Source organism: Chinchilla lanigera, unplaced genomic scaffold (genome assembly GCF_000276665.1).
Source record: "Chinchilla lanigera isolate Chin_1 unplaced genomic scaffold, ChiLan1.0 scaffold00140, whole genome shotgun sequence".
Lineage (NCBI taxonomy): Eukaryota > Metazoa > Chordata > Mammalia > Rodentia > Chinchillidae > Chinchilla > Chinchilla lanigera.
In genome coordinates this window covers 3472607-3496737 of record NW_004955541.1, presented here as the reverse complement: position 1 = coordinate 3496737, position 24131 = coordinate 3472607, and the positions used below count along the sequence as shown (strand labels likewise).

General features: G+C 52.1%; 2 protein-coding genes across 3 annotated transcripts; one reads left to right on the top strand and one right to left on the bottom strand.

Moving 5' to 3' along the window:
• Nucleotides 1-269: 269 nt before the first annotated feature.
• LOC102023527 (5-hydroxyisourate hydrolase-like) lies at nt 270-3058 on the top strand. The gene is made up of 4 exons (XM_005411087.2): nt 270-346; nt 664-803; nt 2071-2206; nt 2783-3058. The coding sequence occupies exons 2-4, from the start codon at nt 673-675 to the stop codon at nt 2870-2872; spliced, it is 357 nt and encodes a 118-aa protein (XP_005411144.1). The 5' UTR covers nt 270-346; nt 664-672; the 3' UTR covers nt 2873-3058.
• On the bottom strand, nt 1747-19671 carry Gas8 (growth arrest-specific 8). 2 transcript variants are annotated; one of them, XM_005411085.2, is made up of 11 exons: nt 19579-19671; nt 17335-17421; nt 12655-12852; nt 12109-12315; nt 10449-10503; nt 9577-9782; nt 8681-8848; nt 8297-8383; nt 7855-8064; nt 5011-5076; nt 1747-3557 (listed from the first exon to the last, which is right to left on the bottom strand). In XM_005411085.2, exons 1-11 carry the CDS (start codon nt 19579-19581, stop codon nt 3408-3410), a joined length of 1437 nt encoding a protein of 478 aa, XP_005411142.1. In that variant the 5' UTR covers nt 19582-19671; the 3' UTR covers nt 1747-3407. The 2 variants fall into 2 exon arrangements, with proteins under 2 accessions (XP_005411142.1, XP_005411143.1); XM_005411086.2 differs by lacking the exon at nt 19579-19671 and having other exon boundaries at nt 12655-12902; nt 17335-17423.
• Nucleotides 19672-24131: the final 4460 nt, after the last annotated feature.

The window sequence follows — 24131 nt, the reverse complement described above, 5'->3', positions numbered from 1 at the left end:
TTTTTTTTTTTTTGTACCGGGAACCAAACCCACAACCTTGAGCTTACCTGACAGGTGTGGTGCCACTGAGCTATATCGTCTGCCCTCTGACTTTTCCTGTCTTGCTAAGAACTTCTCTCAAAATTTTGCTACTCTCTGGGTCTCCCCGAGCACATATACTTCCTCTTAGCGCTTAGGGACTCACCCGGCCCTGCCCCCAGGCCCGGCCCCAGCCAGCCCGGCCAACCGAGGCGTGGTCACACACGTGTCCCCAGGGCACTGGGGCGGGGCGGAGCGGGGCGGGGCCACGGTAACCTCTCAGCAGGGACTGCCACAGCCGCTGACACCCCAGATACCTAGGCTTCGGGTAAGGGGATAGGCCTTACCCTTAGGGTTCCTGTGCCCTATTACCTGAGGGTTAAGCTGTGACGGGACCCCCGACCAGGGATACAGAGGGAGGGCTGGCTGGACAGCAGGGCCACTGACAGGCCAGAGCGGATGGGCGGGGGAGTGCTGTTTACAAGCCTGGCGCTTCCTCCTCCTGCCGACTGCTTCCAGTCCCCTTGGACCCTGCTTGTGCCCTGGCAGCTGGGCTGTGGACCCTCATCGCAGCAGTGTGGGCAGAGAGAGGGTGGGGGTCTGTGCTCAGCCCCAGGCACTCACCCTGTCCCTTCCCTGGGTTAGGACGGTGGCATGGAGCCCAGGAGCAGCCCGCTGACCACACATGTGCTGGACACCACCTCAGGGCTCCCAGCCCGGGGCCTCTGCCTCTGTTTGTCCCGGCTAGAGGACCCAGACCAGCAGTGGACAGTGCTGAGGGAAAGGTAGGAGGCACTGGGGCAGGGAGGGAAACCTCAGCATTTGCTCCCTGAGCAGGGCCCTTCCTCTCCCCAAGGGACACTAAGGGTGGAGCGCAGGCTGCCTGCTGCACACTGTCCCCCAGGCCTGGTTCACAGTCTGACTCCTTCCTACTAACTCTGAGCCGGTTTCCTCAAGTGAAAACGGATGAGCAGTCACCATTTCAGATGTGCACAAAGGCCCAAGGTTTGAGGGTGCAGCTCAGTCCCTCCCCACTCAGCCTTCACAAAAGCTGGAGGCCAGAGCCCAGGTCCCACCTCCAGGCAGCAGGGGGCCAAAGAGACCCATTTGCACCCTTGCCCTGCACTTGTGCCTCCCAGGCCCTCTCATCACAGTGGAGCACCTGATCAAAATGACAAGGGTTTTCCCGGAGGTGACAGATCATAACCGCTCAGGACCCTGGACAAGGGATCAGTCTGCCCCCCCCTCCCCCCACTTGGCCCCTCAACGCAGTGGGCAACAGGCAGCCATATAGATGGGGCCTGGGTAGTTACTGACCAAGAAGCCAGTCACAATAGACTATATGAAAAATACAGGTTGCCAGCCATGGGGGCATACACCTGTAATCCCAGCCCTCAGGAGGCTGAAGCAGGAGGATCATTGCGAGTTCGGGACCAACCTGGACTACAAAGTGAGCTCAAGGCCAGCCTGAACTGCATAGTGGCACCCTGTCTCAGAAAAACAAAAGAAAGAAGAAAGAAAGAAAGAGAGAGAGAGAAAGAAAGAAAAAGAAAATTAAGAAAGAAAGAAAGAGAGAGAAAAGAAAGATGCAGGTTAGGGTTAGCTGGACATGGTGGCACACACCTGTAATACCAGCACTCAGGGGGCTGAAGCAGGACAATTGCTTTAAGTTCAAGGCCAGCCTGAACTACATAACCAGACTCTCAAAAAATAAAAAAGCAGGTTATAAAACAGCAGAATTCATATAATCTATTTTTGTTTTCTACAAAAGTTTCTAATTAAACATACTTAAACATCAAGAAAAATCTACAAAAGTATATTGCCAAATATAGGGATTATTGCTCAGAGGGTACTGTGAAAGACACTTTCCCCGCGGGCTCTTCTGGATTGTGACTTTCTAAATAGGCAGGGCAGCAGTGTCCCTGAACACGCCCCCACCTCTGCGACCCATCTGCATCAGGCCGTGGGGGTGTCAGGGCCTCCAGGGTGCACACTACGGGGAGGGGCAGGCCAGTTCTTCCTCCCTTCTTTGCAGTCTTGTCTTCTCCCCAGCCACACAGATGCGGATGGCCGCTGCCCTGGCCTTCTGAGGCCTGGCCAGATGAAGCCAGGCACCTACAAGCTGTCATTCGACACTGAGGGGTACTGGAAGAAGATGGGGCAAGAGAGCTTCTACCCATACATAGAGGTGAGGGCTACCGATGCGGGGGAGGCTCCTGACACTGGCTGCCGGTTAGGTCCTGCAGGCCAGGCCTCACCCAGGCCGTGGGCAGACTGGTCCTACCTCTTCTTGGGTAGTGGCAGGCAGGTGAGCTCATCTGTTTTGAGCTCTCAGAAGAAAGGCATCCAGGGACCAGAGGCATCACTGGCCATCATGATGACATGTCCATGCCAGAGCTGCCCCTGGGTTAGCCTTTGGAAGCAGCCAGCCCAAGGGTGACTCACCCTCCTTTGTAGAGAGGTTTTCATCTCCGCCCAGACTGCAGCTCACTGAGCCTTCCCTACTGCCTCCCGTCACCTGGAGCTACCATCAAAGAACCTGGCCTTTTTCACATCCAGCAGGCCTGGGACTACAGCCTCCCTGGCGCTGTCTCCCGGGAGGCATGATGATCCCTCAGCCCCTAGGAGGGGTCCTGTCCCCCATCAAGCTCTTTGCTGACTCCATCCTACAGTCTGGGCTGCTAACACTCCCAGGAAGTACTGGGGCACAGCTTGGGTGCTGTAATCTCTCGCTGTTTTCCAATGCCATCTCTGCTTCTCCCAGGTTGTCTTCACCATCACAAATGAGACTCAGAAGTTCCACGTGCCCCTGCTGCTAAGCCCATGGTCCTACACCACCTACCGAGGAAGCTAGAGCCGACCAGGGAAGGCCATCTGCCCCACACGCAGTCTGGCCTAGCCCGCCCTGCCCTCAACAGAGTGGACTCCCCCCATCGTGGAGCACTGGGGTCACCAGCTTCCTGGAGGAGGTCCTCCCTGGCCCCTTGGAGTTTCTTGGCATGACCCAAGTGTCAATAAAGTCAGTGCTGGCATCTGCAAAGCTGCTCCTGGTGTTGGGCCAGGAACAATGCACTGCCCTGGACCAGAGTGACCAGGGGCCCTCTGAGAAGCCACTAAAGTCAGGAGCAGCCTGGGAGGAGTGGCCATAGCATAGGTCAGACACAAACCAAGGAGGGGCCAACCGTGATGCCCAGGGTGAGGTTCTGCAGACAGGTCTCCTCCACAGAAGCAGGCAAGAGAAAAACAAGCAAACCACGGAAAACTTCATTTGCTGATGATGAGCTCTAAAAAACAAAAACTTGCTGTCCTTGGTGGAAAAGGGTTATCAGCTGGACTATCAGCCAGGGTTATCAGCCAGGCAGGCTCTGCAGCACGCGACAGTCTGGCAGCTACGTTGGTGTAGCCACGAGTCCCGCAGGGCCCTGGCCCAGCGTCTGCCCGATCACAGCTGTCTCCAGAGGCTTGAAGCCCACATTGTCCAAGGGGATCCCGAAGGCTAGCAGCTTTGCCTCGTACGTGCGCAGCAGGTCATTATGGGCCTGTGGGGACAGGGCAGAGTCAGTGAGGAAGGAATCCACCTGGCCTGACACTGAGGCCAACATGTTCTGGCTCATGCAGAGCGAAGTTCCCGTCCATGGAGTGGGAGGGGTGGGTTGGAGCCAGCAGCGTGGTGTAAAAGAACAAAGCCAACATTTGTTAGTGGTTACCCATGTGCAGGCCCAGTGCTAACACCTGTACGAATGTGTATGAATTTGGGTGCTGAGGCCTAGGGTCCTGGCTCCTCCCTGGGCGTTTATCAGGGAGGCTCACTGCCCCTTCCCTAGCCCTGGTAGGCAGAGTACCCTCTGATGTCCCAGCAACTCTATCTTCACAGGTACAGGGCTGCCTGAGGGTGAGGTCATGCACACCAACCCAAAGAGACAAGGCCTGGGCAACAGCACTGGTGGGGCCAGCAGCAAGTGCCGTCTTAGCCACCATGCCAGGGGCTCCCTCCCCACCCCCACCGGAAATGCACATTCTCACAAAGGCCAGTTTCACTGGGTGTCTATAAAGGTTTCATGAACCGAGCAACCTGAGAGGGGCTTGTGGCAGGGCCTGACTCAGAGCAGTGCTCGAAGAGCTAGTTATCCTCCAGATGGTCAAAAAAGAGCCCGGGGCTCAGAACTAGCGTGAGCAGCATCGGGCTCCAGACAAAACTGGGGGACCCTTCTCTGGGGTCCAGATTCCCCCAGACTCAGATGAAAGTCACGGCTATCACCTGAAAAACTGCACATATAGCAAATGGCCCTCATTTTGTGCAGAAAAGTATCACCATCTAAGAAAAAGGGAGATGGGAAGACAGGAAGCTAGGGCCAGCCTGCAGCTTAGGGAAGGCTGAGGGACACAGTGATTGGCACCATGGAGCCTGGGAGCTATGGCAAGCACTGTCTGCATCCAGAGCTTCTGAGGTGCTGGGACCTCAAAAATGCAGGGCCTTGCAGATGCCAGGCAAGTGTTGTACCACTGAGCTACATCCCACAGTGTAATACTGTAATCCTAGCTACGTGGGAGATTGGGCCAGGAGGATCACAAGTTTTGGGGCAACTTACATTTTGTCTCAGAATTTTAAATTTTTTTAAAAAGGGCATGGAATGTAGTTCAGTTGTAGAGTGTCTCTGGGTTCAACCCCCAGCACTGCATTAAGAAAAACAGATGACAGGAATGTCTGAACACAGCCTCAAACACCAGTCCAAGGATGCAGTGTCCATCCACAGGAAAGGTGCCACTGGGTCACACTGTGGGATAGCTGCTCTCGGTAAAGCCTCCATGGCTCAGCACTGCAGAGCAAGGAGGAAGACCGTCTGGGACAGCTCAGGGCACAGCCCCACTCAGACACCAGGCAGACTCCAGATCGTGTGCCAGGCTGAGTGACTCTGGGGCTGCATGGCAGCCCAAAGACCACCGCAGGTAGGATGCAACAGGCTGAAGCTGAGCGCAAAGCTACAGCCATACCTTGCAGACCCGTGCCAGCTCATACTGCAGGTCCTTGATGGTGGTGTTCTTCGATTCCAAAACGTCCTACAGAGAGAGGAGGGGCAGCTTTGAGTCTTGCCTTTTGGCTAAGGCAGACAGGGTGGCTGGGGGTCTGGGGTCTCCCTTGGGGGTCCAAAGAAGCCCAGGGAATAATGGGCAGGCTCAACCCATACATCTGTTCACACAGGTGTGTCAGCCAGTAAAGGTCTCCCAGAGCCAACAGAAAAGGGCAGGCAGAGAGGGGAAACCAGAATGCACACTGTGCTGCTGCACCTCCACAGGGAGAAGTGGTCTGGGCCATAAGAAAGGACAGTGCAGCAGAGAGGGGCAGAGGGCCCGGACCTCCCAGGAGAGCACACTCATCACTAAACGCCACCCCGGGAACCATGTGACTACATTATCCCAATGTTCTTTTTATCTGAAAAGAAGCAGTCTGTAACTTTTAAAACTTTACCATGTTGCAGAGCATGGTGGCAGAGCCTATAATCCTAGCACTTGAGAGGCTGAGGCAGGGAGATTGCCATGAGTTTAAGGCTAGCCTGGGCCGCATAGTGAACTCAAGGCCAGCCTAAACTACAAAGTGAGACCTTGTCTCCAGAAAAACCAAATAAATAAATGAAACTTCACCACGCTGGCCCCAGTGTCATGGGCGAGTCTACATGGTTCAGCCTCTGGGATGCTTCCACCTTGTGAGGCTGCCAGGGCTCCTGTCTGAGGGGTGCTGCAGGAGCCAGACTGAGGACTGACACCAGGCCCGGCCCAGCTCCAGGGCCCAGAGAAGCCCCTCAACCCTCACCTGGCCAGCTTGAGAAGTGTCCCCAGGGGAGGACACTGTCACTTCCCTGCAAGGGTCCTTGCCCATAAATCAAGGCAGCAATAGCCAGGGCAGGACGGACTGACCGACAACCAGCCCAGACCCACGGCAACAGTGTGCCTGTGACTGAATCCCAGCCCCTTGGCAGGGTGGGGTCGGCCCGCCCTCCCGAGGAGCGCGGTGGCCCCTCCACTTTCTAACAGCACGACCTCACTCTCTACCTGCTTAGGATGAAGGCCCACAAGGAAAAGGACAGAGCCAAGCTGCCAATCCCAGGCCCCATGACTGCTGCCCCACCCTAGGCCCAAGATCTGTCCGTAAGTAACACTGGGCATCCTGGCTGGAAACACAGCGGTGTCACCTGGGACCCTCCCAGCCTGCTCAGCAGGGACAAGTCCTATTGGGTTGGCTTGTGACAGCTTGGGCCCACTGCTCCTTTCGCCCTGTGCTGGGTCTCCATCTAACGCAGAGGGGGCTCTCTCGCATCCACTCCTCTGTCCTGAACTTTCCATGACTCCCAACTGGCCTTGTACCTGGGATACAGAAGACAGGCCCTCTGCAATAGCCTTCTGCCCTGCACCCCCAGGCCTGGGTGTTCCCCAAGGTCAGAGAGGGGTTCTCAGGATATCTGGTGCTGTAGGCCTCAGCCAGGATGGGAAACCGGCAGAGTGGACAGCAGAGGGCAAGCCAGGCTAGAATGTTGTAGAGATTCAGTGACTGGACATAAACTAACCCTTTCGGCCTGCAGGCTCAGTGAGCAGAAGAGATTTACATTCAGCTGAACTATGCTGACAAATCACCCTGGAAACACTGCCTGTGCCCCATCGCACCCTCCCCTCCACAGCCCTGAGACAACAGGGCCAACAGATCAAGGACTGAAACCTCAAAAATCCTCAACAAAAATAAATCTTTCTTCCTTTAAAGAAAAAAAAAAAAAAAAAAAAAGACAGAAATCCTGCCTGTGGAACTCAGTAAAAACCCCTCTGCAGACAACAGGAAGCCTTAAGCTGCGGGCCCATGTCTGCCTCTGTGGCCAGCACAGCACAAGCAGCAGAGACAGACAGATATCCTCCTGCCAGAAGGGTCCCTCCTGGGACAAGCTGGCCTGATGGGACTTTAGGACCAGGTATTTCCAACCTGAGAGTGGCAGGCATGTCTAGGAGTCAGCACTGTCTGGCTCCAGGGGCCCTAGGAAGCCACACCCAGGCTACTGGACAGCAGCCACAGGCCTGGCAGCCACCAGTCACCCCAGCTGGCTGAGATTCCAGTGTCAGCCAAAGAGCTGACACACACTTTGTCACCTGTTTTTTCTGAAACTCTCCAGCACGGGGCAGAGCACAGGGACACAGTCCAGCGCCAGAAGCTCAACAAGCTAGTGACAGATGAGCTGTGAGATTGTATCCCAGGCTGCAGCTTCCCAATGCTTCAGCTGACCGAGTATGTCTGTCTCCCCAGGTGGCCAGTGGGGCCAAGACCGCCTCTGCTTTATTTACTGCTGTCCCCACCCAGGCCCAGAACTCTTCTAGCTGAGCATTGCCACACAGAGGAGCACATGCCTGGGCTCTGGACAGACCTCTCTCTCCATGGCACCCACAAATGCAGCAAGGACTCTGAGCCACCAGGGTGCCCACACCCTAACCCATCCCCCTAGGAACTGTCCCTGCCCCAAGCCAATGCATCTTGGGGGCTTCCAGGTGCCACCACCATCCCTGGCCTTGCTAGGCCTGGCCAGTGGCCGAGGAGCTCAGACCCAGAGTTCTGAGAGCCGCTTTTCCACACCCAGTCCATCCATGCCCAACCCTCAAGCCACTCTGGATAGCTGGAGAGCAGAGGCTTAAGGTCTAAAGGCTAAAGTAGGGCTGGGAAACCCAGGAGTACTCCGCAGCACCAAGAGAGGAAACTGCAGTGCACATGGCCTGCAGGACCCGCCAATCCCAGGCCCTCATGGGGAATAGAGAGCCCCTGTGCCTTCGCAGGTGCCGCAGGACAGGAGCCCACCCTGCATCTACCTCAAGCTTGCGAGACACAAGTGTCAGCGCAGCAGGGTCCAGGTTGGAAGCTGCCAGCACTTCATTGAACTGCACCTCCCTCTTCTCCACAGCAGCACTCAGCGCCTGCAGCTTGCGTTCCAGCAGCAGATTTTTAAAGCCGGTCTTCTGTTGCACCTCCTGGATGGCTGCCATGAATTTCCGGTACAGCTCATCCCGCTCCTGCTGCACCTGCAGGATGAGGCTGGAGTGAGTGACAAGGCCCCTCAACTGGAGATGTCTCCCTGGAGAGAAGCCACCTCCTGCCTCTTGTCCTGCTCAAGGCACACTGCTTCTGTGGACCTGGGAGGCACCTGGCCTTCTCAGAACAGGCCACAAGCTCCTGCCTTACAAAAGATGCATGAATCAAGAAGCAAACAGCGCAATTTCTAACCCAGAGACCACCCAGATCCCACAGCCTCACCTTGATGAAGCGCTGCTCCAGCACCTCATGTTCCCACTGCAGGTCCTTCAGTTCCTTCTCAGTAACCTTCAGGCGTGCTTTTGTGCTCTGGGGAGGAAATGGGATGGGGGCCAGGAAGCTCTCAGAGCTCAAATATGGGCTCCTGGGAGATGGCAAGACTAGAGGTACTCTCTAGGAGCAATGCATGCCGGGTAGCACGACGCAGAGAACGAGTCCTTGTCTCCTGCAGCACCGCCATGTGGCTGCCCCAGAGCAGTCCCAAGAGCAGAGAACCTGCCTCCCTGCCTCTCTCTTCCTGGCCTCAGGGCTGAGGCTGGCCAGGGCCTGGATGTCACCTGTGTGCTTCTCCCTGAGCCCGGGAAAGGAACTCAACAGGAAACTCACCACCAGGATCTGTTTGTCCCTTTCGTAGTTTCCAAGCTTCTTCTGCATCTCAGCCATCTCCTCCCTGGCCTTCTGGAGGGGCTCTGCCAGGCGCCTGTTCTGTGACGACACCTCCGCCATCTCCCGCTCAAGGTGCTCCTCCTTCTTGCGCATATCCTCCATCTGTTCCTGTGGTGCAGTGGGGTACAGAGGGGTTGGGGCCTGAGACAGGCAGGTCCCACCAGCCTCACCCACACTAGAACCTAGGCTTGCTTTGTGTGTGAACACATTTTTGTGTTTTTGGTACTGGGACTGAATCCAGGGCCTTCACACTAACCTATATCCTCAGCCCCCCTCCTCTTTTTAATTTTGAGGTAGGGTCCCATTAAGTCACTGAGTTGCTCGGGTTGGGATCAAATTTTCCATCCTCCTGCCTTAGCCTCCCAGAGTGCTGAGAATATGGTGTGTAACATCAGGCCCAGCATGTTTTTGTAGTCTTACCTTATTCTGAATTTTCTAGGACGCAGCAAACTGAGAGACTGTGCTCTCTTCAGAATCCCATTAAGGTCATTCTCTACTGCAGACAACGCTGCGCTGCCAGCATCCAAGGGACAGTGATAACTGACCACTCCGGCTGCAGTGGGCACATTGAGATGCCTCCCGCATCTCTGCCTAGGTGCTTCTGGTCAGAATCCCCTCAGTACTGTGCCTCCCCTCACACTCCCCACACTGACAGAAGCATCCGACCGCAGCTATGGGTGCAGACAGCTCCCAACTGGGGCAGCACAGGGGAACCATCCCTATTTTCATAGAAGGGCTGTGAGGCCTAGTGGGGCTGAGAGCTGGGTCTGTGTCCCCCAGGCTCTGCAGCCCATGTCAGGACAGCCACGCTGGTCTCCCAGAGCCCGTGTCAGCACCTTGAGCGAGTTGATGAGGGCCAGGTTGTTGAGTGTGATGTCGTTGTAGTAGTTCTTGATGTCGGTGAAGGCCTCTTCATGGCGCTGCATCAGTGTGTTGATCTGGCCATTCTTCCTCTCCTCCACTTCATGGATCTCAGTCTTTCTTCGCAGATCAAGCTCGTCCCTCAGCACCTTCATCTTCTTATCATACTTGGTCTCAATTTCTGAAAGGTGGCCGCACACAGAGCAGCTCAGCAGAGGAGGCACAAGTGACAGTGACTCCAAGCACAGAGGTACTCTACACAGAGCCTGGGAGCAACCACTGTGGCCAGAACGAAGGCTGCTCTGCCAGGACCAGCTGGGCTGAGGAAGAGTTCTTCCTGTGCTGCTCACAGATGACACACTTGCCCGCTGGACCACTGTCCTCCCTTGTTTGCCAGTGACGAGCACAGCACTGGATGCCTGCATGGGGCTCCCCTGTTGGCTGTCAGCTAAGCCCAGCGGTACCAGCCAAGGCCAGGCAGCTGTCCAGCCACAGGCAACAGCACCTGACTGGGGAACCAGACAGACTGAGACAGCCTTCTCCGGCCAGGAGCCAGGACTATTCCAAGAATGTTACACACAAGATGGAAGAGCCACTGCCCGCTCTCAACTCCTGACGCTAGACAGCAGTGAGGAAGTATGTGACATTCATAGCCTCTGGAACTGGCATGGGAATAGGTCACTTTGGGATTCCAAGTGGCCCACTGGCCTGAGGAACTTCCTCATTCTCTCTCAGCACCTGGGCTGTTTCATTTTGGCTGTGCACTGCGTTAACAGGTGTTCACGCAATTGCTTTCTGATAAGGGATCCCCACACTGTGCTACACAGTGTGCACGTGAGAGACTGACCTCGAACTTGCCTCTCAAAGTCATTCCGCATCTTGGTGATCTCCTCGGCGTGTTTCTGGACAGGCAAGAGGAGGAAGTTACTAGATACCACTCCCTTCAGGATGACCCTGTCCCTCACCCCTATCGTCCCTGTGAAGATACCAGCTCTGTGAACTTGTGCTCTTGCTGCTGGTTGCTGGGTTTCTCTCTCCTTTCATCTCTGAGCTCACAAAATGTGCCCAGAAGAACAGTATTGGTCACCTCCCCGCACACAGCTCACATCCCTCCCAAGGTTCTGAGTCCAAGAGACCTTCACACACGTGAGCCCCAGGCCAGAGGGCAGCAGCCGTGTCTACAGAGGCTACAGGCTCTCTCCACAGCCTCTTGCAAACCCACTTCATTGCCACTTAGGGCAGCATTCAAAATTTCTTTTAATCAACAATTATTACATGTTAAAATTTTGAACAAAAAAAATTAAATTATGTTACCCAAAGGAATGAATACTGAGCACGTAACAGCCCCACACCAGGCTTCGGATTCCTTAATTAATTTGAAATCAGCTATTCAGTGCGTCTCGGGACAACCAGATCACTCTGGAGGGCCCAGCCATCAGCAACCCCATGGTCCCCCACAGTGGGGCTGCCACTAGGTATCTTCCGGTGTCTGTTGGACTAGGTAGCTCCCAGGCATGAAGCCCACGTTCTGTTTCTCAACCCAGCAGCCCAGCCACTCAGGGGCTCTCCAGGCCATGCATCCAGCCATCCGGGCATCTTGTTCCTCCGGCCTCGCCACCAGCCCGTCCCTCTCCCTGGGCTGGCCTCCTTGAGTCTGGCCACCTAGCTCCATCCGGACTGTCCTTTGCCCAAATGTCACCTCAGTGAGGCAATCTTGGAACTCCTGCAGAAACCTGCAGCCTTTTCCCCCCGTCAGCTCCCAGCCCACCTCTCTGTTCCTCCTTTATGCTCATCCCCCTTGTGATACCGCAGGCACCGGATAGGCTGTTCTGTCTCAAGTGCCTTTTCTGTAGGGAGGCAGCCTGTCATGGGTCCTGTCAGCCCAACACTCAGCAAATGAGTTTCAGGCTCCACTTGGAAACTGCCAGCCTCTCTCAAGAGGGACCAATCCCAGCTCCAAGCAAGCCAGGTCCTCATGCGCCCCAACCACATGACAGTTCCTGCAGGGCCGAGGCCAAGTCACAGGACATCTGCAGGCTGGCTTTTCCACCAGTGTCTGACCCATTCCCTACGCAGAGTGTGCAGGGCCAGGCTCAGCAGCAAAATGAAAGGTCCTCTGCTGGGTTTTCCTTCAAGGACATCAAGAATTCTGCACTGGACCCTGAAATAGGGTTTGTTTGGCCATGGGCTTTTTTTTTTTGGTCTTTTTGAAACAGGGTCTCACTATGCAGTTCAGGCTGGCCTTGAGCTTACTTTGTAGCCCAGGTTGGCCTTGAACTTGAAACGATCCTCCTGGCTCAGCCTCCCACGTGCTGGGATTATAGGCCTGCACCACCATGCCTGGTTTTTCGTTTTTTTTTTTTTTTTAAGTATTCAATGAATTACAAAAATGCAGAAGTTTTTACCCAGAAACATGAATCCCCAGTTGTTGAATAATCAGGACTTCGGGCAGCACACCCATCCCCATGCCCTCCACACACCTGTCCCCATGCCCTCCACACACCTACCAGCCGCAAGTTTTTCACGACCACCTCACTGGCCAGCTCCTGCTCCTTGAGCTCCACCTTGAGCACCCGCATGTCCTTGCGCAGTGCACCCTCCTGTGTGCGGTGCTCTTTCTGGGCCAGCTTCATGGCTACGGTACCCTCAGTCTTCAGCTCCGTCAGGTTGTTCTGGTGCTCATACAGCAGATGCTTCACCTTCTGCTTGTACACCTGCAGGCAGAAAGGTGTACCTGTCACCCCGCATACCTGCCCCAAGAACAGAGCAGAACAGTGAGCAGCAGAGGAGGTGCATGCCACCTGGCTCACACGGTGACAGAGCCAGGCTGCAGGGAAGTCACTCTGCCCCTGTTCATACTCCCTCCACACCATGCAGGATCCCCAGGGCCTCCTATCACTGCAGGGATCCAGTTTCTTTTCCTCAGCCTTCCAGGTTCCAGCAAACAGATGAAAAGGGCTGTGATCCCCCCTAGAACAAGGAGAGAAAACGACCCCACGCCACCTGGCCCCTGTGCTGGGCCTTACACACATAGGCAGGCCAGCCTCACTCACCTTGATCTCCACCTGGTGCCTTTCCTCAGCCTCCTCCATCTCCCGGTCTTTGTTTCGCAGCTCAGCCTTCTTCTCCTCCAGCTGCCTCCGAGTTATCTCCCAGAATGTGTGGATCTTGTCCCGCTCCAGCTGGAAATAGTTGCGCTCCTCCCGCTCCCGGTCCAGCTCCTCCCGGATACGCATGATGTGCTCTTCCACCTGGCCAGGCGTGTAGGTCAGGGACCCCCACAGCCCCACCTGGCAGGGCCCTGGCAAGGGCAAGGGGTGTGGATGCAGGGAGAAAGCGAAAAGGGGGGCCGCCTTACCAAAACTAAATACAAAGTGAAAAATTAAAGCCTGTTGCCAGGAGGTTTCAGGGATGAGACACATGCAGTAAATGGCAGTAAATGGCAGTATTCTCTTGAATTTGACTGATAATCATAGAACATGTATATCTATTCAGTCATTCTTGGGAATTTATATTAAAGAAATTCCTCAAAAGAAATAAGAGCTTTTGACTTAAAGGTACTGATCTCACTTTTTTTTTTTTTTTTTTTTTTTTTTTTGGTACCGGGAATTGAACTCATGACCTTATGCTTGCCAAGCAGGTTCTTGTGCCACTGAGCTATATCCTGGGCCCTCATTTCACTAGTATTATATGAAAAACAACAAAAACACCTTTTGTACTGTAACTACAAAAAACTAAACATGAAGCTGGGCATGGGTCGCATACATTTAACGCTAGCACTCAGGAGGCTGAGGCAGGAGGTCTGCCTGGGCTTACATAGTGAGTTCAAGATTCTAGGCCAGCCTGAACTAAATGGTGACACCTTGTCTCAGAAACACCTCCCACAAAAAATAAAATTATGTAAGATAATTTTAAATAGGAAAACAGCTAAAAGTTACAGTATATCAACTAGAAGAAATATATATAAAAATAGATATAAAACTGATGTAGCAGCATGTAAACATCTCCAAAACATAAGTGAAAAAATACTCCCCTTTCAAGATAGAATGTTAAGCAAAAAATATACAAAACCAGTAGATGTCTAAAACGCAACATATTTTGGTCTAGAGCCAACTGCAAATCTGCAAATAGGCTAAAGAAGAAAGTAGGACAAGCGTCCAGCTTCCTGGGGACCTCATTTCTCTGAGAATAGTTATCTTTGGGCACAGCCCCAGGCCACTGACCATAAAGTTTCTTCTTTCCCAAAACCACATTCCCCACAGGGAAACCACCCTTCTCACTTCAAGAAAACAATTGCAGCCCGCGGCTCTGACACAGGATTTGGCAAGGGCTGGGGTCCCCCTGAGTGGACATGGCACCCCAAAATCTGAGTACCACCTCAGAAAAAATGACAACGTCTTCACAACACAACACTTCAGCACCACTGAGGCAAACAGCTGAAAACAGGATTCCTATCTGCTCTGGTTGGCTCATAGGGTGTTAGATTCTGTTACCACTAAATATTTAATTTCTTAACAATGTCCACATTTCTAGCTTCTCTTGAAAAATCAGAAAACATGCTACATGTGGTGGTACACACCTGTAATCCCAGCACTTGGGAAGCTGAGGCAGGATTGCTATGAGTTTAGCAACTGCCTGGGCTACATGATGAGTTTAAGGCCAGCCTGAACTGTATAGCCACACTGTGTCTCAAAGAAAAACACTGTTGTAGCTTGGGATTTTTTGCAAGGTGGACAATATAATATAGGACACATGTTTTATACAATTATTTATAATAGTCACCCAAAGAACCATATCCAAGAGAGTGCAGGAAATCTGTCCACACACTAAAGACCAAAGAATCTTAACCAGCTGTGGGTCTGGATCCCACGATAATGTCCTGCATGAGTCCAGCTGAAGACCTAGAGCTCCTAACAATGCCTCCCACGAGTCCAACTGGAAGCCCAGAGCCCATAACCATATCTCATGAAGTCCTTCTTCCCCGCAGAAACCTCCCGAGCTTGGTCTTTACCAGCAGGTCTTTATCAGCCTTCTGGTCTTCTGAGCTCTGACCAGAATATTCCATACACAATGGCCGAAGGCATTGTAGCCACTCCTCTTTCAGGCGACATCTCTGAGCCTTTCCAAACTCTTCGCACAAGCATCATCCACATGGCACTGGTTCTAGGTGCATGCAGAATGCAAGAGTTCTGAGGTTAAGAAGGCTTCCACCTAGATGTCAGAAGGCCTGGGAGGTCAGGCAATGTGCCCTTAAGAGGGCAGTGTGTGAAGCTGTGAGTGAGAATCCTAAAGTACAGTGGCGACCTCAGAAGGTTGGAAAAGCCAGAAACGTGGATTGACTGAGGAAAGCTGCAATGAGGGAGCAAAGCAGGCCCAAGAGGGAAACCTTAGGAGCTATAACCACCAGAAGTGCCCTAGGGGCTAAGTCACACAAGCCCTTTGGAGCTCACAATTTATCACAGATTGCTTCAGATGTTCCACATGGAACTACAGGACTTAATGTTTACCCTGCTGGACATTGGACTTGCTTTGGTCCCACTGCTCTATATCCCCGTTTGTACATTTTGGAAAGCAGCTATGTTCACCGCTATATCACCAACACAAGCTGTTTGTACCTTTCGGAATGGTAATGTCTGTCTTGTGCCACTGAATGTTGGAAGTGTTTAACAGGGCTCATAACTTAGAGTTTGCCTTAAATCTCAGAGGAGACTTGGGACTTGGACTCTTCAACAGTGCTGAAACTGTTAGGACTTTGGCAGCTCTTAGAGATGGACTAAAATGTCTTTTGCATAAAGGGATCAACATGACTCTTGTGGGGGCCAGGGGTGGAATGTTATGGTTTGTGTCTGGATGTCCCACCAAAGCCTCATGCAGTCATGGGTGCAAGTTTGTAGCATGTATGATTGATCCATGGCCCAATGCTGAGATTATGGGTGTGAGTGCTACCTCCACCCTGGGGTGGGTAGTCTGCATGCAATATAAAGGAGGGAAAGAGGCTTGCTCTTCCCGCTGCCACTCCTCCCTTTTTGCTCTTGTTGCTTTTGCTGTCTTCCACTGCCATGAACTGTTGCCCTTTGCAATGTGCCATTCTTCCTTGGAGCCAGCTGAGTATGGACTGAAACTTCCACAGACTGTGAGCTAAATAAACCTTTTCTTCCTTAATTTGGGCACTGGGTATTTTGTCTCAGCAACGAGAGAAAAGTAACCAAGACAAAGACAAAACAAGACAAATCTGAAAACCAAGAGCACTAGAATCCAACGTCCTCAGGGCAAAAGCCTGGTGAACCTGTCCTGTGCAGGGGCCTGAGTTTCCAGGTTATCTGCATCCTCACCCTCCTGCTGAACCCACAAGCTTCTGAGCTGGTGCCTCAACCGTCCAGTGTGCAGCAGCAGCCCCAGCTCTGCAGACGCAGAATACTCAACCACTGCCACATCAAAGTTCCAGCTCCTCAGGGATGGAAAGCAACCAGGTACAAATAACAGCTCACGTACTGGGCAGTCCCACACTCCATCTGATCTCCACCCTGATTATCACCCTAGTGTCAAAACCTCCCCTCTGGTGGAACAGCCCTGAGTTTCTTGTATGTGAATAAAGCACGATGATGACTGCGCAAAGGCCTACCCTCAGCTCCAACTCTGGCTCACAGGACTCTTTCCACGTTTATATATATATATATATATATATATATATATATATATATATATACATTTTTATTTTCAAAAGAAAAAGACCTGTCCCACCCACCTCTGGGTGGGACTTTTGTCCACAACAATAAATACTCTAGGGGCTAGGGTTCTACCTCAGCAGCACAAGTGCCTGCTTGGCAAGTGCAAGGTCCTAAGTTTGATTCCCAGCACAAAAAAACAAAAAAAAACAATAAATAACTTAATCATATTGAGACAATGGTTTTAGGTAAATCATGCTCCTTTCAAAAACTTTCTTAAAAATCTTTTTGAGACAGGGTCTCACTATGCAGTTCAAGCTGGCCTTGAGCTCACTTTATACCCCAGGCTGGTCTTGAACTTGCAGCAATCCTCCTGCCTCAGCCTCCCGAGTGCTGGAATTACAGGTGTGCACCACCACACCAGGCTTTTTAAAAACTTTCTTTTTGCTATAATATGTAATAGTGAATAAGGAAGTGTGCTGTACATGTGTGTAACATAATAACAGCTCTGTGAACATCAGGTATATAACAGGATAAGATTAAAAAGAACACAGAAAGTTAAAAATAGCTATTATATCAGAAAGACATTTTCTTCCAAATTCCTACCACCCCATTAGAAGGTTCTTTAATGTGGATGGCTTTGGGGGTTGTTTTTTTGTTTGTTTTGCTTTTTTGCTGAGGGTGTGTGCTACGGATTCAACCCAGAGCTTGACATGAGAGACAAGCACTCTACCACTGAGCTACATCCCTAGTCCTTTGTTGGGTTTTGTTTTTGAAACAGTAAGTTGCCCAGGCTGGCTTTCATCTTGCATTTCTTCCTGCCTGAGCATTCCAAGTAGCTAACATTACAAGTATGCACCACTGTGCCCCACTTTACACTTTTTAAAATATGTAGTGCATGTGAAAGCTGGAGCCGATGGAAACCATGAACATGGGGCCTGATAATTGGTTTGGACAGAACAGAAGGGTTCAGACCAAGGGAGGAAGGGTGGCAACGGCAAAATGCCCACCAAGACAGCTAGGGCAACACCACCCACCCTGAGAATGGATAGCACAGGCCCTGCTCACCTGCTCCTTGCTCATGTCCTCTGGAGCAAGCCCATCCACGACTGGGGTACCTTTGGGTTTACCTTTCTTGCCTTTCTTCTTGGGTGCCTTGTGTTGAAGAAAAATTAGTGGGTAAGTTAAATAATTCTGCCAAGTGGTTGCCCCTTCTTGGACAGCTCTTATCTGCTCCCACAGGCATGGGGAGGGCCCATCTGGAAGCTTTCCCCCTTGCTCCCTCTCTCATGCCCCCGAGCACATCACTCTGCCCTGCATGCTCCAACATCACCCACACATCCTGCTGACACACCTGGAGAAGTCCAAAGTGTAAGCTGTGCTTCCCGGAAAAAGGCACTGCCTCCCTGTGAAGGGGAGGAACTTGTTCCAAACCTACTCACTCTTTGGTGTATGGCCAAGGCTGTACCAACTCTAAGAATGCAAATTTACTTGGGCTCAAAAATGAGGACCCTTGTGCTCGCTTCAGCAGCACATATACTAAAAATGAGGACCCTCAGGGAAGTTGATTGGGGAAGAAGTTATGGAATCAGCAATTATCAATATATGCTATGTATATACACCAATTCTTCAAAATAAATGTAAATACTATGTATTACAAACTACACTAATACTTTAATCTACAAAAATAAAAAAAATTTAAGTACAAAAGGGGGATAATCCCAGCACTTGGGAGGCTGAGGCAGGAGGATCTCCATGAGTTCAAGCCCAACCTGGGCTACATAATTCAAGGCCAGTCTGAACTACATAGTGAGATCCTGTCTCAAAAAAGACAGAGAGGGAGAGAGAGGACCTCCCCCAATATGACACTGCCAAATGTTACCATGTTGGCTATAGTGCTTAGTAACCACCATGGAAAAAAACTTCAAGAAACTGGTTCGACAGATGTAAGAAGAAATGAGTTCACCACAATGGCCTCCTCCACAACAGGAGGCCTCCTTCCAAATACTGTATAAATGAACTTCTTTTTTTTTTTTGAGACCTGGTCTCGCTCTGTAATTCAGGCTGGCCTCAAACTCACAGCAATCTTCCTGGCTCAGCCTCCTGAGTACTAGGATTACAGGCATGCACCATCACATCAAGCCAAAACTCCTTCAGAGAAGCCTGTCACAAAAGACTGACCACCGTGGGTGCTCTGTAAATGAGTTACCAGACAGAAATATTCTTCAGGAAAAAAGACATCACCCACATTCCCACATGCTGCAGATAAGTACAAGTACTTGGTGGGGGGTTTTGTCTGTTTGTTGTTCTATGTTTAGAGATAGGATCTCCTTATAAAGTTCCAGCTGGCCTGGCCTTGAACTGGTGATTCTCCTGCCTCAGCCTCCTGAGTGCTGGAATTACAAAGTGTGCCCCCCACCACCTAGATGGGGTTTTTTGGTTGGTTGGCTGGGTTTGTTTTATTTTGTTTTGTTGGTGCCAGGAATTGAACTCAGGACCTTGCACTTGCCAATGGCTGTTGTTTTTATTACTAGTTGCTTTTCAGAAGATTCATCCACTGAAACTGTAACTATTGAAGCCTTGCTCCTTTTAACCCCTCTGCTTCAAAGACACATCATGGAACCATCATAAAGGGCTTGGAGGAAGCAGAGCTTGGCAGGACCTCCGGAGCTCCTTGGCCGGGGGCAAGTCCCCACCCGCTGATCCCCACCACCCTGCACCACTCTAGGAACCCAATTAGAACAACTCCGGTATTCTGTTGAGGAGGTCTCACCCCTGGAGAAAAGTCGAGGAGGAGGACAGCTCCCACCTCGCCTTAGGTCGGTCTCCGCAAAGCTGTCCATGGGGTAGCGGGCTTGCACCCAAAGCGGCACCCTGGACCCTGTGCCAGGGCTCCCTGGAGGAAAGGGGTCCACTGGCCAGCGCAGTGTGCCCTGGACTCTCCATCCCAAGCTCCTCCATGGGGACCCTCGTGTACCCAGAGCCCTCCAGCTGAGAGCCCGGGATCCAGGAGCAGAGAGACCCAGGCTCTCTCTTTGGGACTGCTTGCTCCCCACGCCTGGATCTGCACGAATTGCAGGACCATCCCATACACAGCCCAGGTTTCAGTTCCGCTGAGTGCGGGCCTGGGCCGGGGAGCGCATCCGAGCCCCAGCTGAGGAAGCCGGAGCTCAGTGGGCCCGCGTCGGGCTCTGTGTGCGCACCCCTCCCGCAACACGGGTCTCCCTACCAGGAAGGCCCGGAGCACCCGCCTCCCTGCCCCGAGGTCTCCGCGTGCACGGCCCTGGCCCCGGCCGGAGGTCCCCGCCTCACCATGACGCCGAGACAGGACCAGAGCCCAACTCGCTTTGCCTGCTCAAGCTGCGCGCTGTCTCCCGGCAACCGAGCGGGGGCGATCTCACGCGAAGTCTCGGAGATCCTCGCGAGATGCTACCGCCACCCGGAAGGAGCCGAGGATTGTGCTAGCCGGTGAGATAGTACTGGCACCCCGTTGTCCCTAAAACGCTTGATCTCCCCCGACTGCCCTAAAGGCCACTCATGTAGAGCCAGGGGTGGCGCACGCCTGTAATCCCAGCAGTCGAAGGCTGAGGCAGGAGGATCGCCATGAGACCCTGTCTCAAAGGATTAGGGCATTAGTCTATTGTTGGGTTCCCGCACTAGAATTTAGGCACCGTGAGGGAGAACTGCTTCATTTACTTCTGTCCAACCCCCGGAACAGAGCAAACAACAGCCAGAGGTGTACTGCAGGCGACTGAGTAAAGCTTCGTCTGTGTTTACAACCTGTCCCGCTCCTCGCAGAACCGCCCGAGCTCCGCCTCCCGTGAAATCAGAGGCGGTGTTAAACACAGTACAGCGCGGACCCTACTGAGAAATGCGCATGCAGGGGATCTAGGCTGCGCAGTAGGCGAAAAAACTGTCTTCCAAGAAACGGGTCCTTGGTCCCAAAAAGGTTGGGGACAGTGCTACGCAGATGCTCAGTCAATAAAGTTGAGTTGATGAATGAGAGAGGAGATGAATGAATGAATGAATGAATGAATGAATGAATGAATGAATGAATGAATGATCAGTCGGCCACCCAAAGCTCATTCAGTTTTGGTGGAAAGTCTGCCTGTGACTCAACAATCTCGCAACCCTTGGAAGGCCCTTCCTACCTTCTCTTCTGCTGCAGCAAGAATAGCATAGCTGGGTTTCCAGAAACCCTCAGGGAAACGAACAAATAGAAAGACAACTCAGTTTCCACTTGACTCCAGAGTGTTGAACTGTCACTTCAGAAGGAATTGTCCCCTTCAAAAAGCAAACTGCCTTGCCTGAAGAGAGCTCCTCTGCAGCCCCATCCACGCTCCACTAGAGGCTTCCACGGTTTTCTGGTTTTGGTTTTGTTGGTACTGGGAATCAAACTCAGGACCTTGCACTTGCCAGGCAGGCACTTGTACACTGAGCTATATTCCCAGCCCATGCACAGAGTCTTTCAGACAAGCACTGGAAAAGCAGGCTGTCACTTCCTTTCCTAACAACTTGCTCTGGAAACTGCTATTTTACATTTTCCAAGGTGAATTTCCAATCCCTGCAACCACCTATGGCCTACACACAAGGAGGTGCCAGTCTCTGTGCACCCCTTATTGTTTTGCTTTTTCTGAAGTTCCCAATTTTACCATCGTCTTAAAAAGTGGTCTCAGAGCAGGCGTTGCTTCCCTATGATTTTGGGATGAAGACTGTTTGGGGACAAAGTGTAACGAAGCAAGGCTCAGGAGTTCCTACCTAGCCATGATAGCCGACCTTGCTTGGTGGTGGGGGTCTGAGTTTCACCGAGAGGGTGCCTCCTGTTTACCACCCAAACTCTGTGTTCTTGGAGAGCAAAGGCTGCTTGGAGGGATCACTGACTCAGGGAGCACAGAGCCCTAGCATGATTTATTTTTAGTAAGCCCCAAGGGCTTTGTCAAGTCTGGCCCAGTTGCTGAGGCTAGGCAACCAGGAGGCCTCTGTTTGCCTGACAGAGGCCTCCTTGCCACAGCTGGAGTGGCAGTGGGGGTCCCCCACAGGAGGTTTGGCAAGGCAAACAGTGCAGCCGGGCAGCACAGTGGGGTAATTATTATTATTAACACAACAGATGCAACATCCTAGGTGCTCCATGCTGATTGGCTTTTTGCTTTACCAATCTGGCAAGGATAAACTAAATAAATACAGTAACAATAACTCCTTTCAGCAAACAGGGCAACAGTAGAAGGGTTAGCTCAGAACAGCCTAGACTGGGTATTCATTTATCACAAATCACAGTGTGGCTTATCACTGTGGACTGTAGAGATGAATGGTTTAGGGAGCCCTGGCTGCAGACTCCCTGGGCTCCCAACAAGGCCAGCTGTGATGTATGCTTTTCAGATTGAATTTGAGTTATTTTTAGAAGAGTCTTTTCTACACATGTGTGGCTTAAGAAACTTTTATTCAGCATCACACTGTGCAGCTCAGAAACTCAGACAACTGACATTCCAGCTTCCTGCAAAACCTCTAAGCAAATGTTAATACGTAAAAACCAACTGAGCATTTTGTCTAATGTTTGACTTCCTAAAACAATGACTTGTTCTTTCAGGTAAAATCCCTCAGGAGTGCCTTAACTCACTGAAGTTCCAGATGTAAGGGTAACAGGACTGGATGTTGTTTTAAAGATAAGTAATAGCCAGGCATGGTGATACATGCCTGTAATCCCAGCACTTGGGAGGCTGAGACAGGAGGATCACTGCGAGTTCAAGGCTAGTCTGGGCTACAAAGTGAGTTCAAGGCCAGCCTGAACTGCAGCGCAAGATCCTGTCTCAAAAAAAAAGTAAATAATGAAGCATTTTAAAAGGAAATGACATTTTTTAAATGAGGAGGGGAGGAGGGGTTGAAGGGAGAGTAGGGGAATGGAGCAAAAAAAAAAAAAAAAAACCCAAGTTATATCATGTACAGGTTCAAATTCTCTATGATGAATGTGCTAGATATATAAAATATACCAATGAAATCTAATTTTTAAAAAAAGGAAAGGACAGATGTGTATAAAATTTGCTTCAAAACAATCCAGCAGCAGGGAGGTATCTAAGGACAAAGACCAGATATGAGTTCAAGGTTGTTGGGTCAGGGTGACAGGTGGGTTCATCATGCCATTGTCTCCATGTGTGACTTTAAGAATGTCCATCTCAAAAAGTCAAAGAAAAAACAGACACTGGCTTCAGGAGTCAGATTGCCTGTTGATGACCAGTTGGAAAACTTTTAACAAAAGTCCCTCTGTGTCATTTATTTATCTCTCAAATGGGAATCACTGTCAAACAACTATCATTACAGATACTTTGGATATGTCAAAGGAACCCTAAAATGCAGGGGCTTAGTACATGACCTTGATGTGTGTTTTGCTCATGAATCTGCAACGTAGCCATGACTTTGTGGGACTCATCACCCTCACTCACACCCTTCTCCCTCCCTTGTGAGGCTGGCTGCCACCAGGCCCTCAGGGCACCACCAGCCAGAGCACAAGCAGGCAGCCTCTCACTGGCGTGGGTGTCCTTCCCACATGGTAGTTGGTCATGTCCTCTTGGGGAGCCACACAACATTACATCTACCACATGTTATTCACCCTGACATCGCTCAAGCAGAGGTGTCTTGATGGAAGTGGAAGATTCTGGAAGGAATAATGCTGTGGCCTTTTTTCTTAACTGCTGTACTTACTTGGGGAAAACACAGCCTGCCACCCCCCACCACCACCACCAACTGAGAGTGGCTCCCATGTATCACCTACTATGGGGGTCACTGGTCTGCTCTGTCCCCAACAGCTACTCTGCAGCACAGCTTCCTCCCTAGCAAAGACATTCTTGCCTTGGCTGGCACTAGGGGGGCAGGCAGCTCAGGTCGTCCTAGGGAAAGCACGTTCAAGGGCTTTCCATAGCAGTGGGGTTTGGTTCATAAGCCAAATTTAAAAGGAAACGATTAGTCTGCCTTTAGGCTCAAAGGCCAAAGGCTACTGGTGTGCCTGGAGCTGGGCAGGAAGCAGGGCTTGCAGCCTGACTGGTTGCGGCAGCTGTTTGGACAGTGCTCCTCTGAGCCTTCCCTACAGTTGTGTGCATTCTCCTTTCACTAACACCGTTTCCACTGCCATAGTACAAACCCTTCCTCCCCGACGGTTCTGTTTTGTTTCTGTCAAGGTGCAAAGCATGAGCTGGGTTGGTCCTTCCGACTTCTAGCCCAAGGTGTGCCCTTCTGAGCAGGTTCCCAAGCAGGTTGCCATCCCTGTCTTCAGCTTCTTTGCCTGGAAAATCAGAACGCCTCCTTCCTGGAAAGACAGAAGTCATGAGATATGTGCAAAACGAACTTGGCACAGGTTGGTTGCACCAGCACACGCCAGCTATCCCAGCCACTCCAGACTGTGGCAAGAGGGTGACAAGCCTGGGCAACTTAGTGAGACCCTGTTCAGAACTGTAAAAAAAGTGTGGGAGAGTTGCTGGGGATGTAGCTCAGCGTTCCGTGGTTCAATCCTCGGCGGTGAGGGAGGGGGATAGATTGGCATACTGAGCCCGCCAGAGCCTGCCCACTTCTGGGGGCGCCAGGCAGGCCTAGCGCTGAGCCATCTTGTGGCTCAACTTGCCTAGGCCCAGCCTCCCCGCGCCCCCGCCTCGCCGCTGAACATCTAGGCCCCGTGCGGCCCCCTCCGTGCAGATTCGCTGAGTGGCCATGACCGGCAGTGCAAGCCCGTGCTCAGCAGGCCTGAGGGTGCGGGAGCGGTCGCGGCCCCTTGCAGCCCTTACATCGCGGGAGCCTGGACCAGGGCGCACACCTCGGGGTGCCAGGCCTGGGAAGGGTCTGCGGGCCCGGGCCGGCAGGGGGCGCGCGCGGGCAGGGCGGGG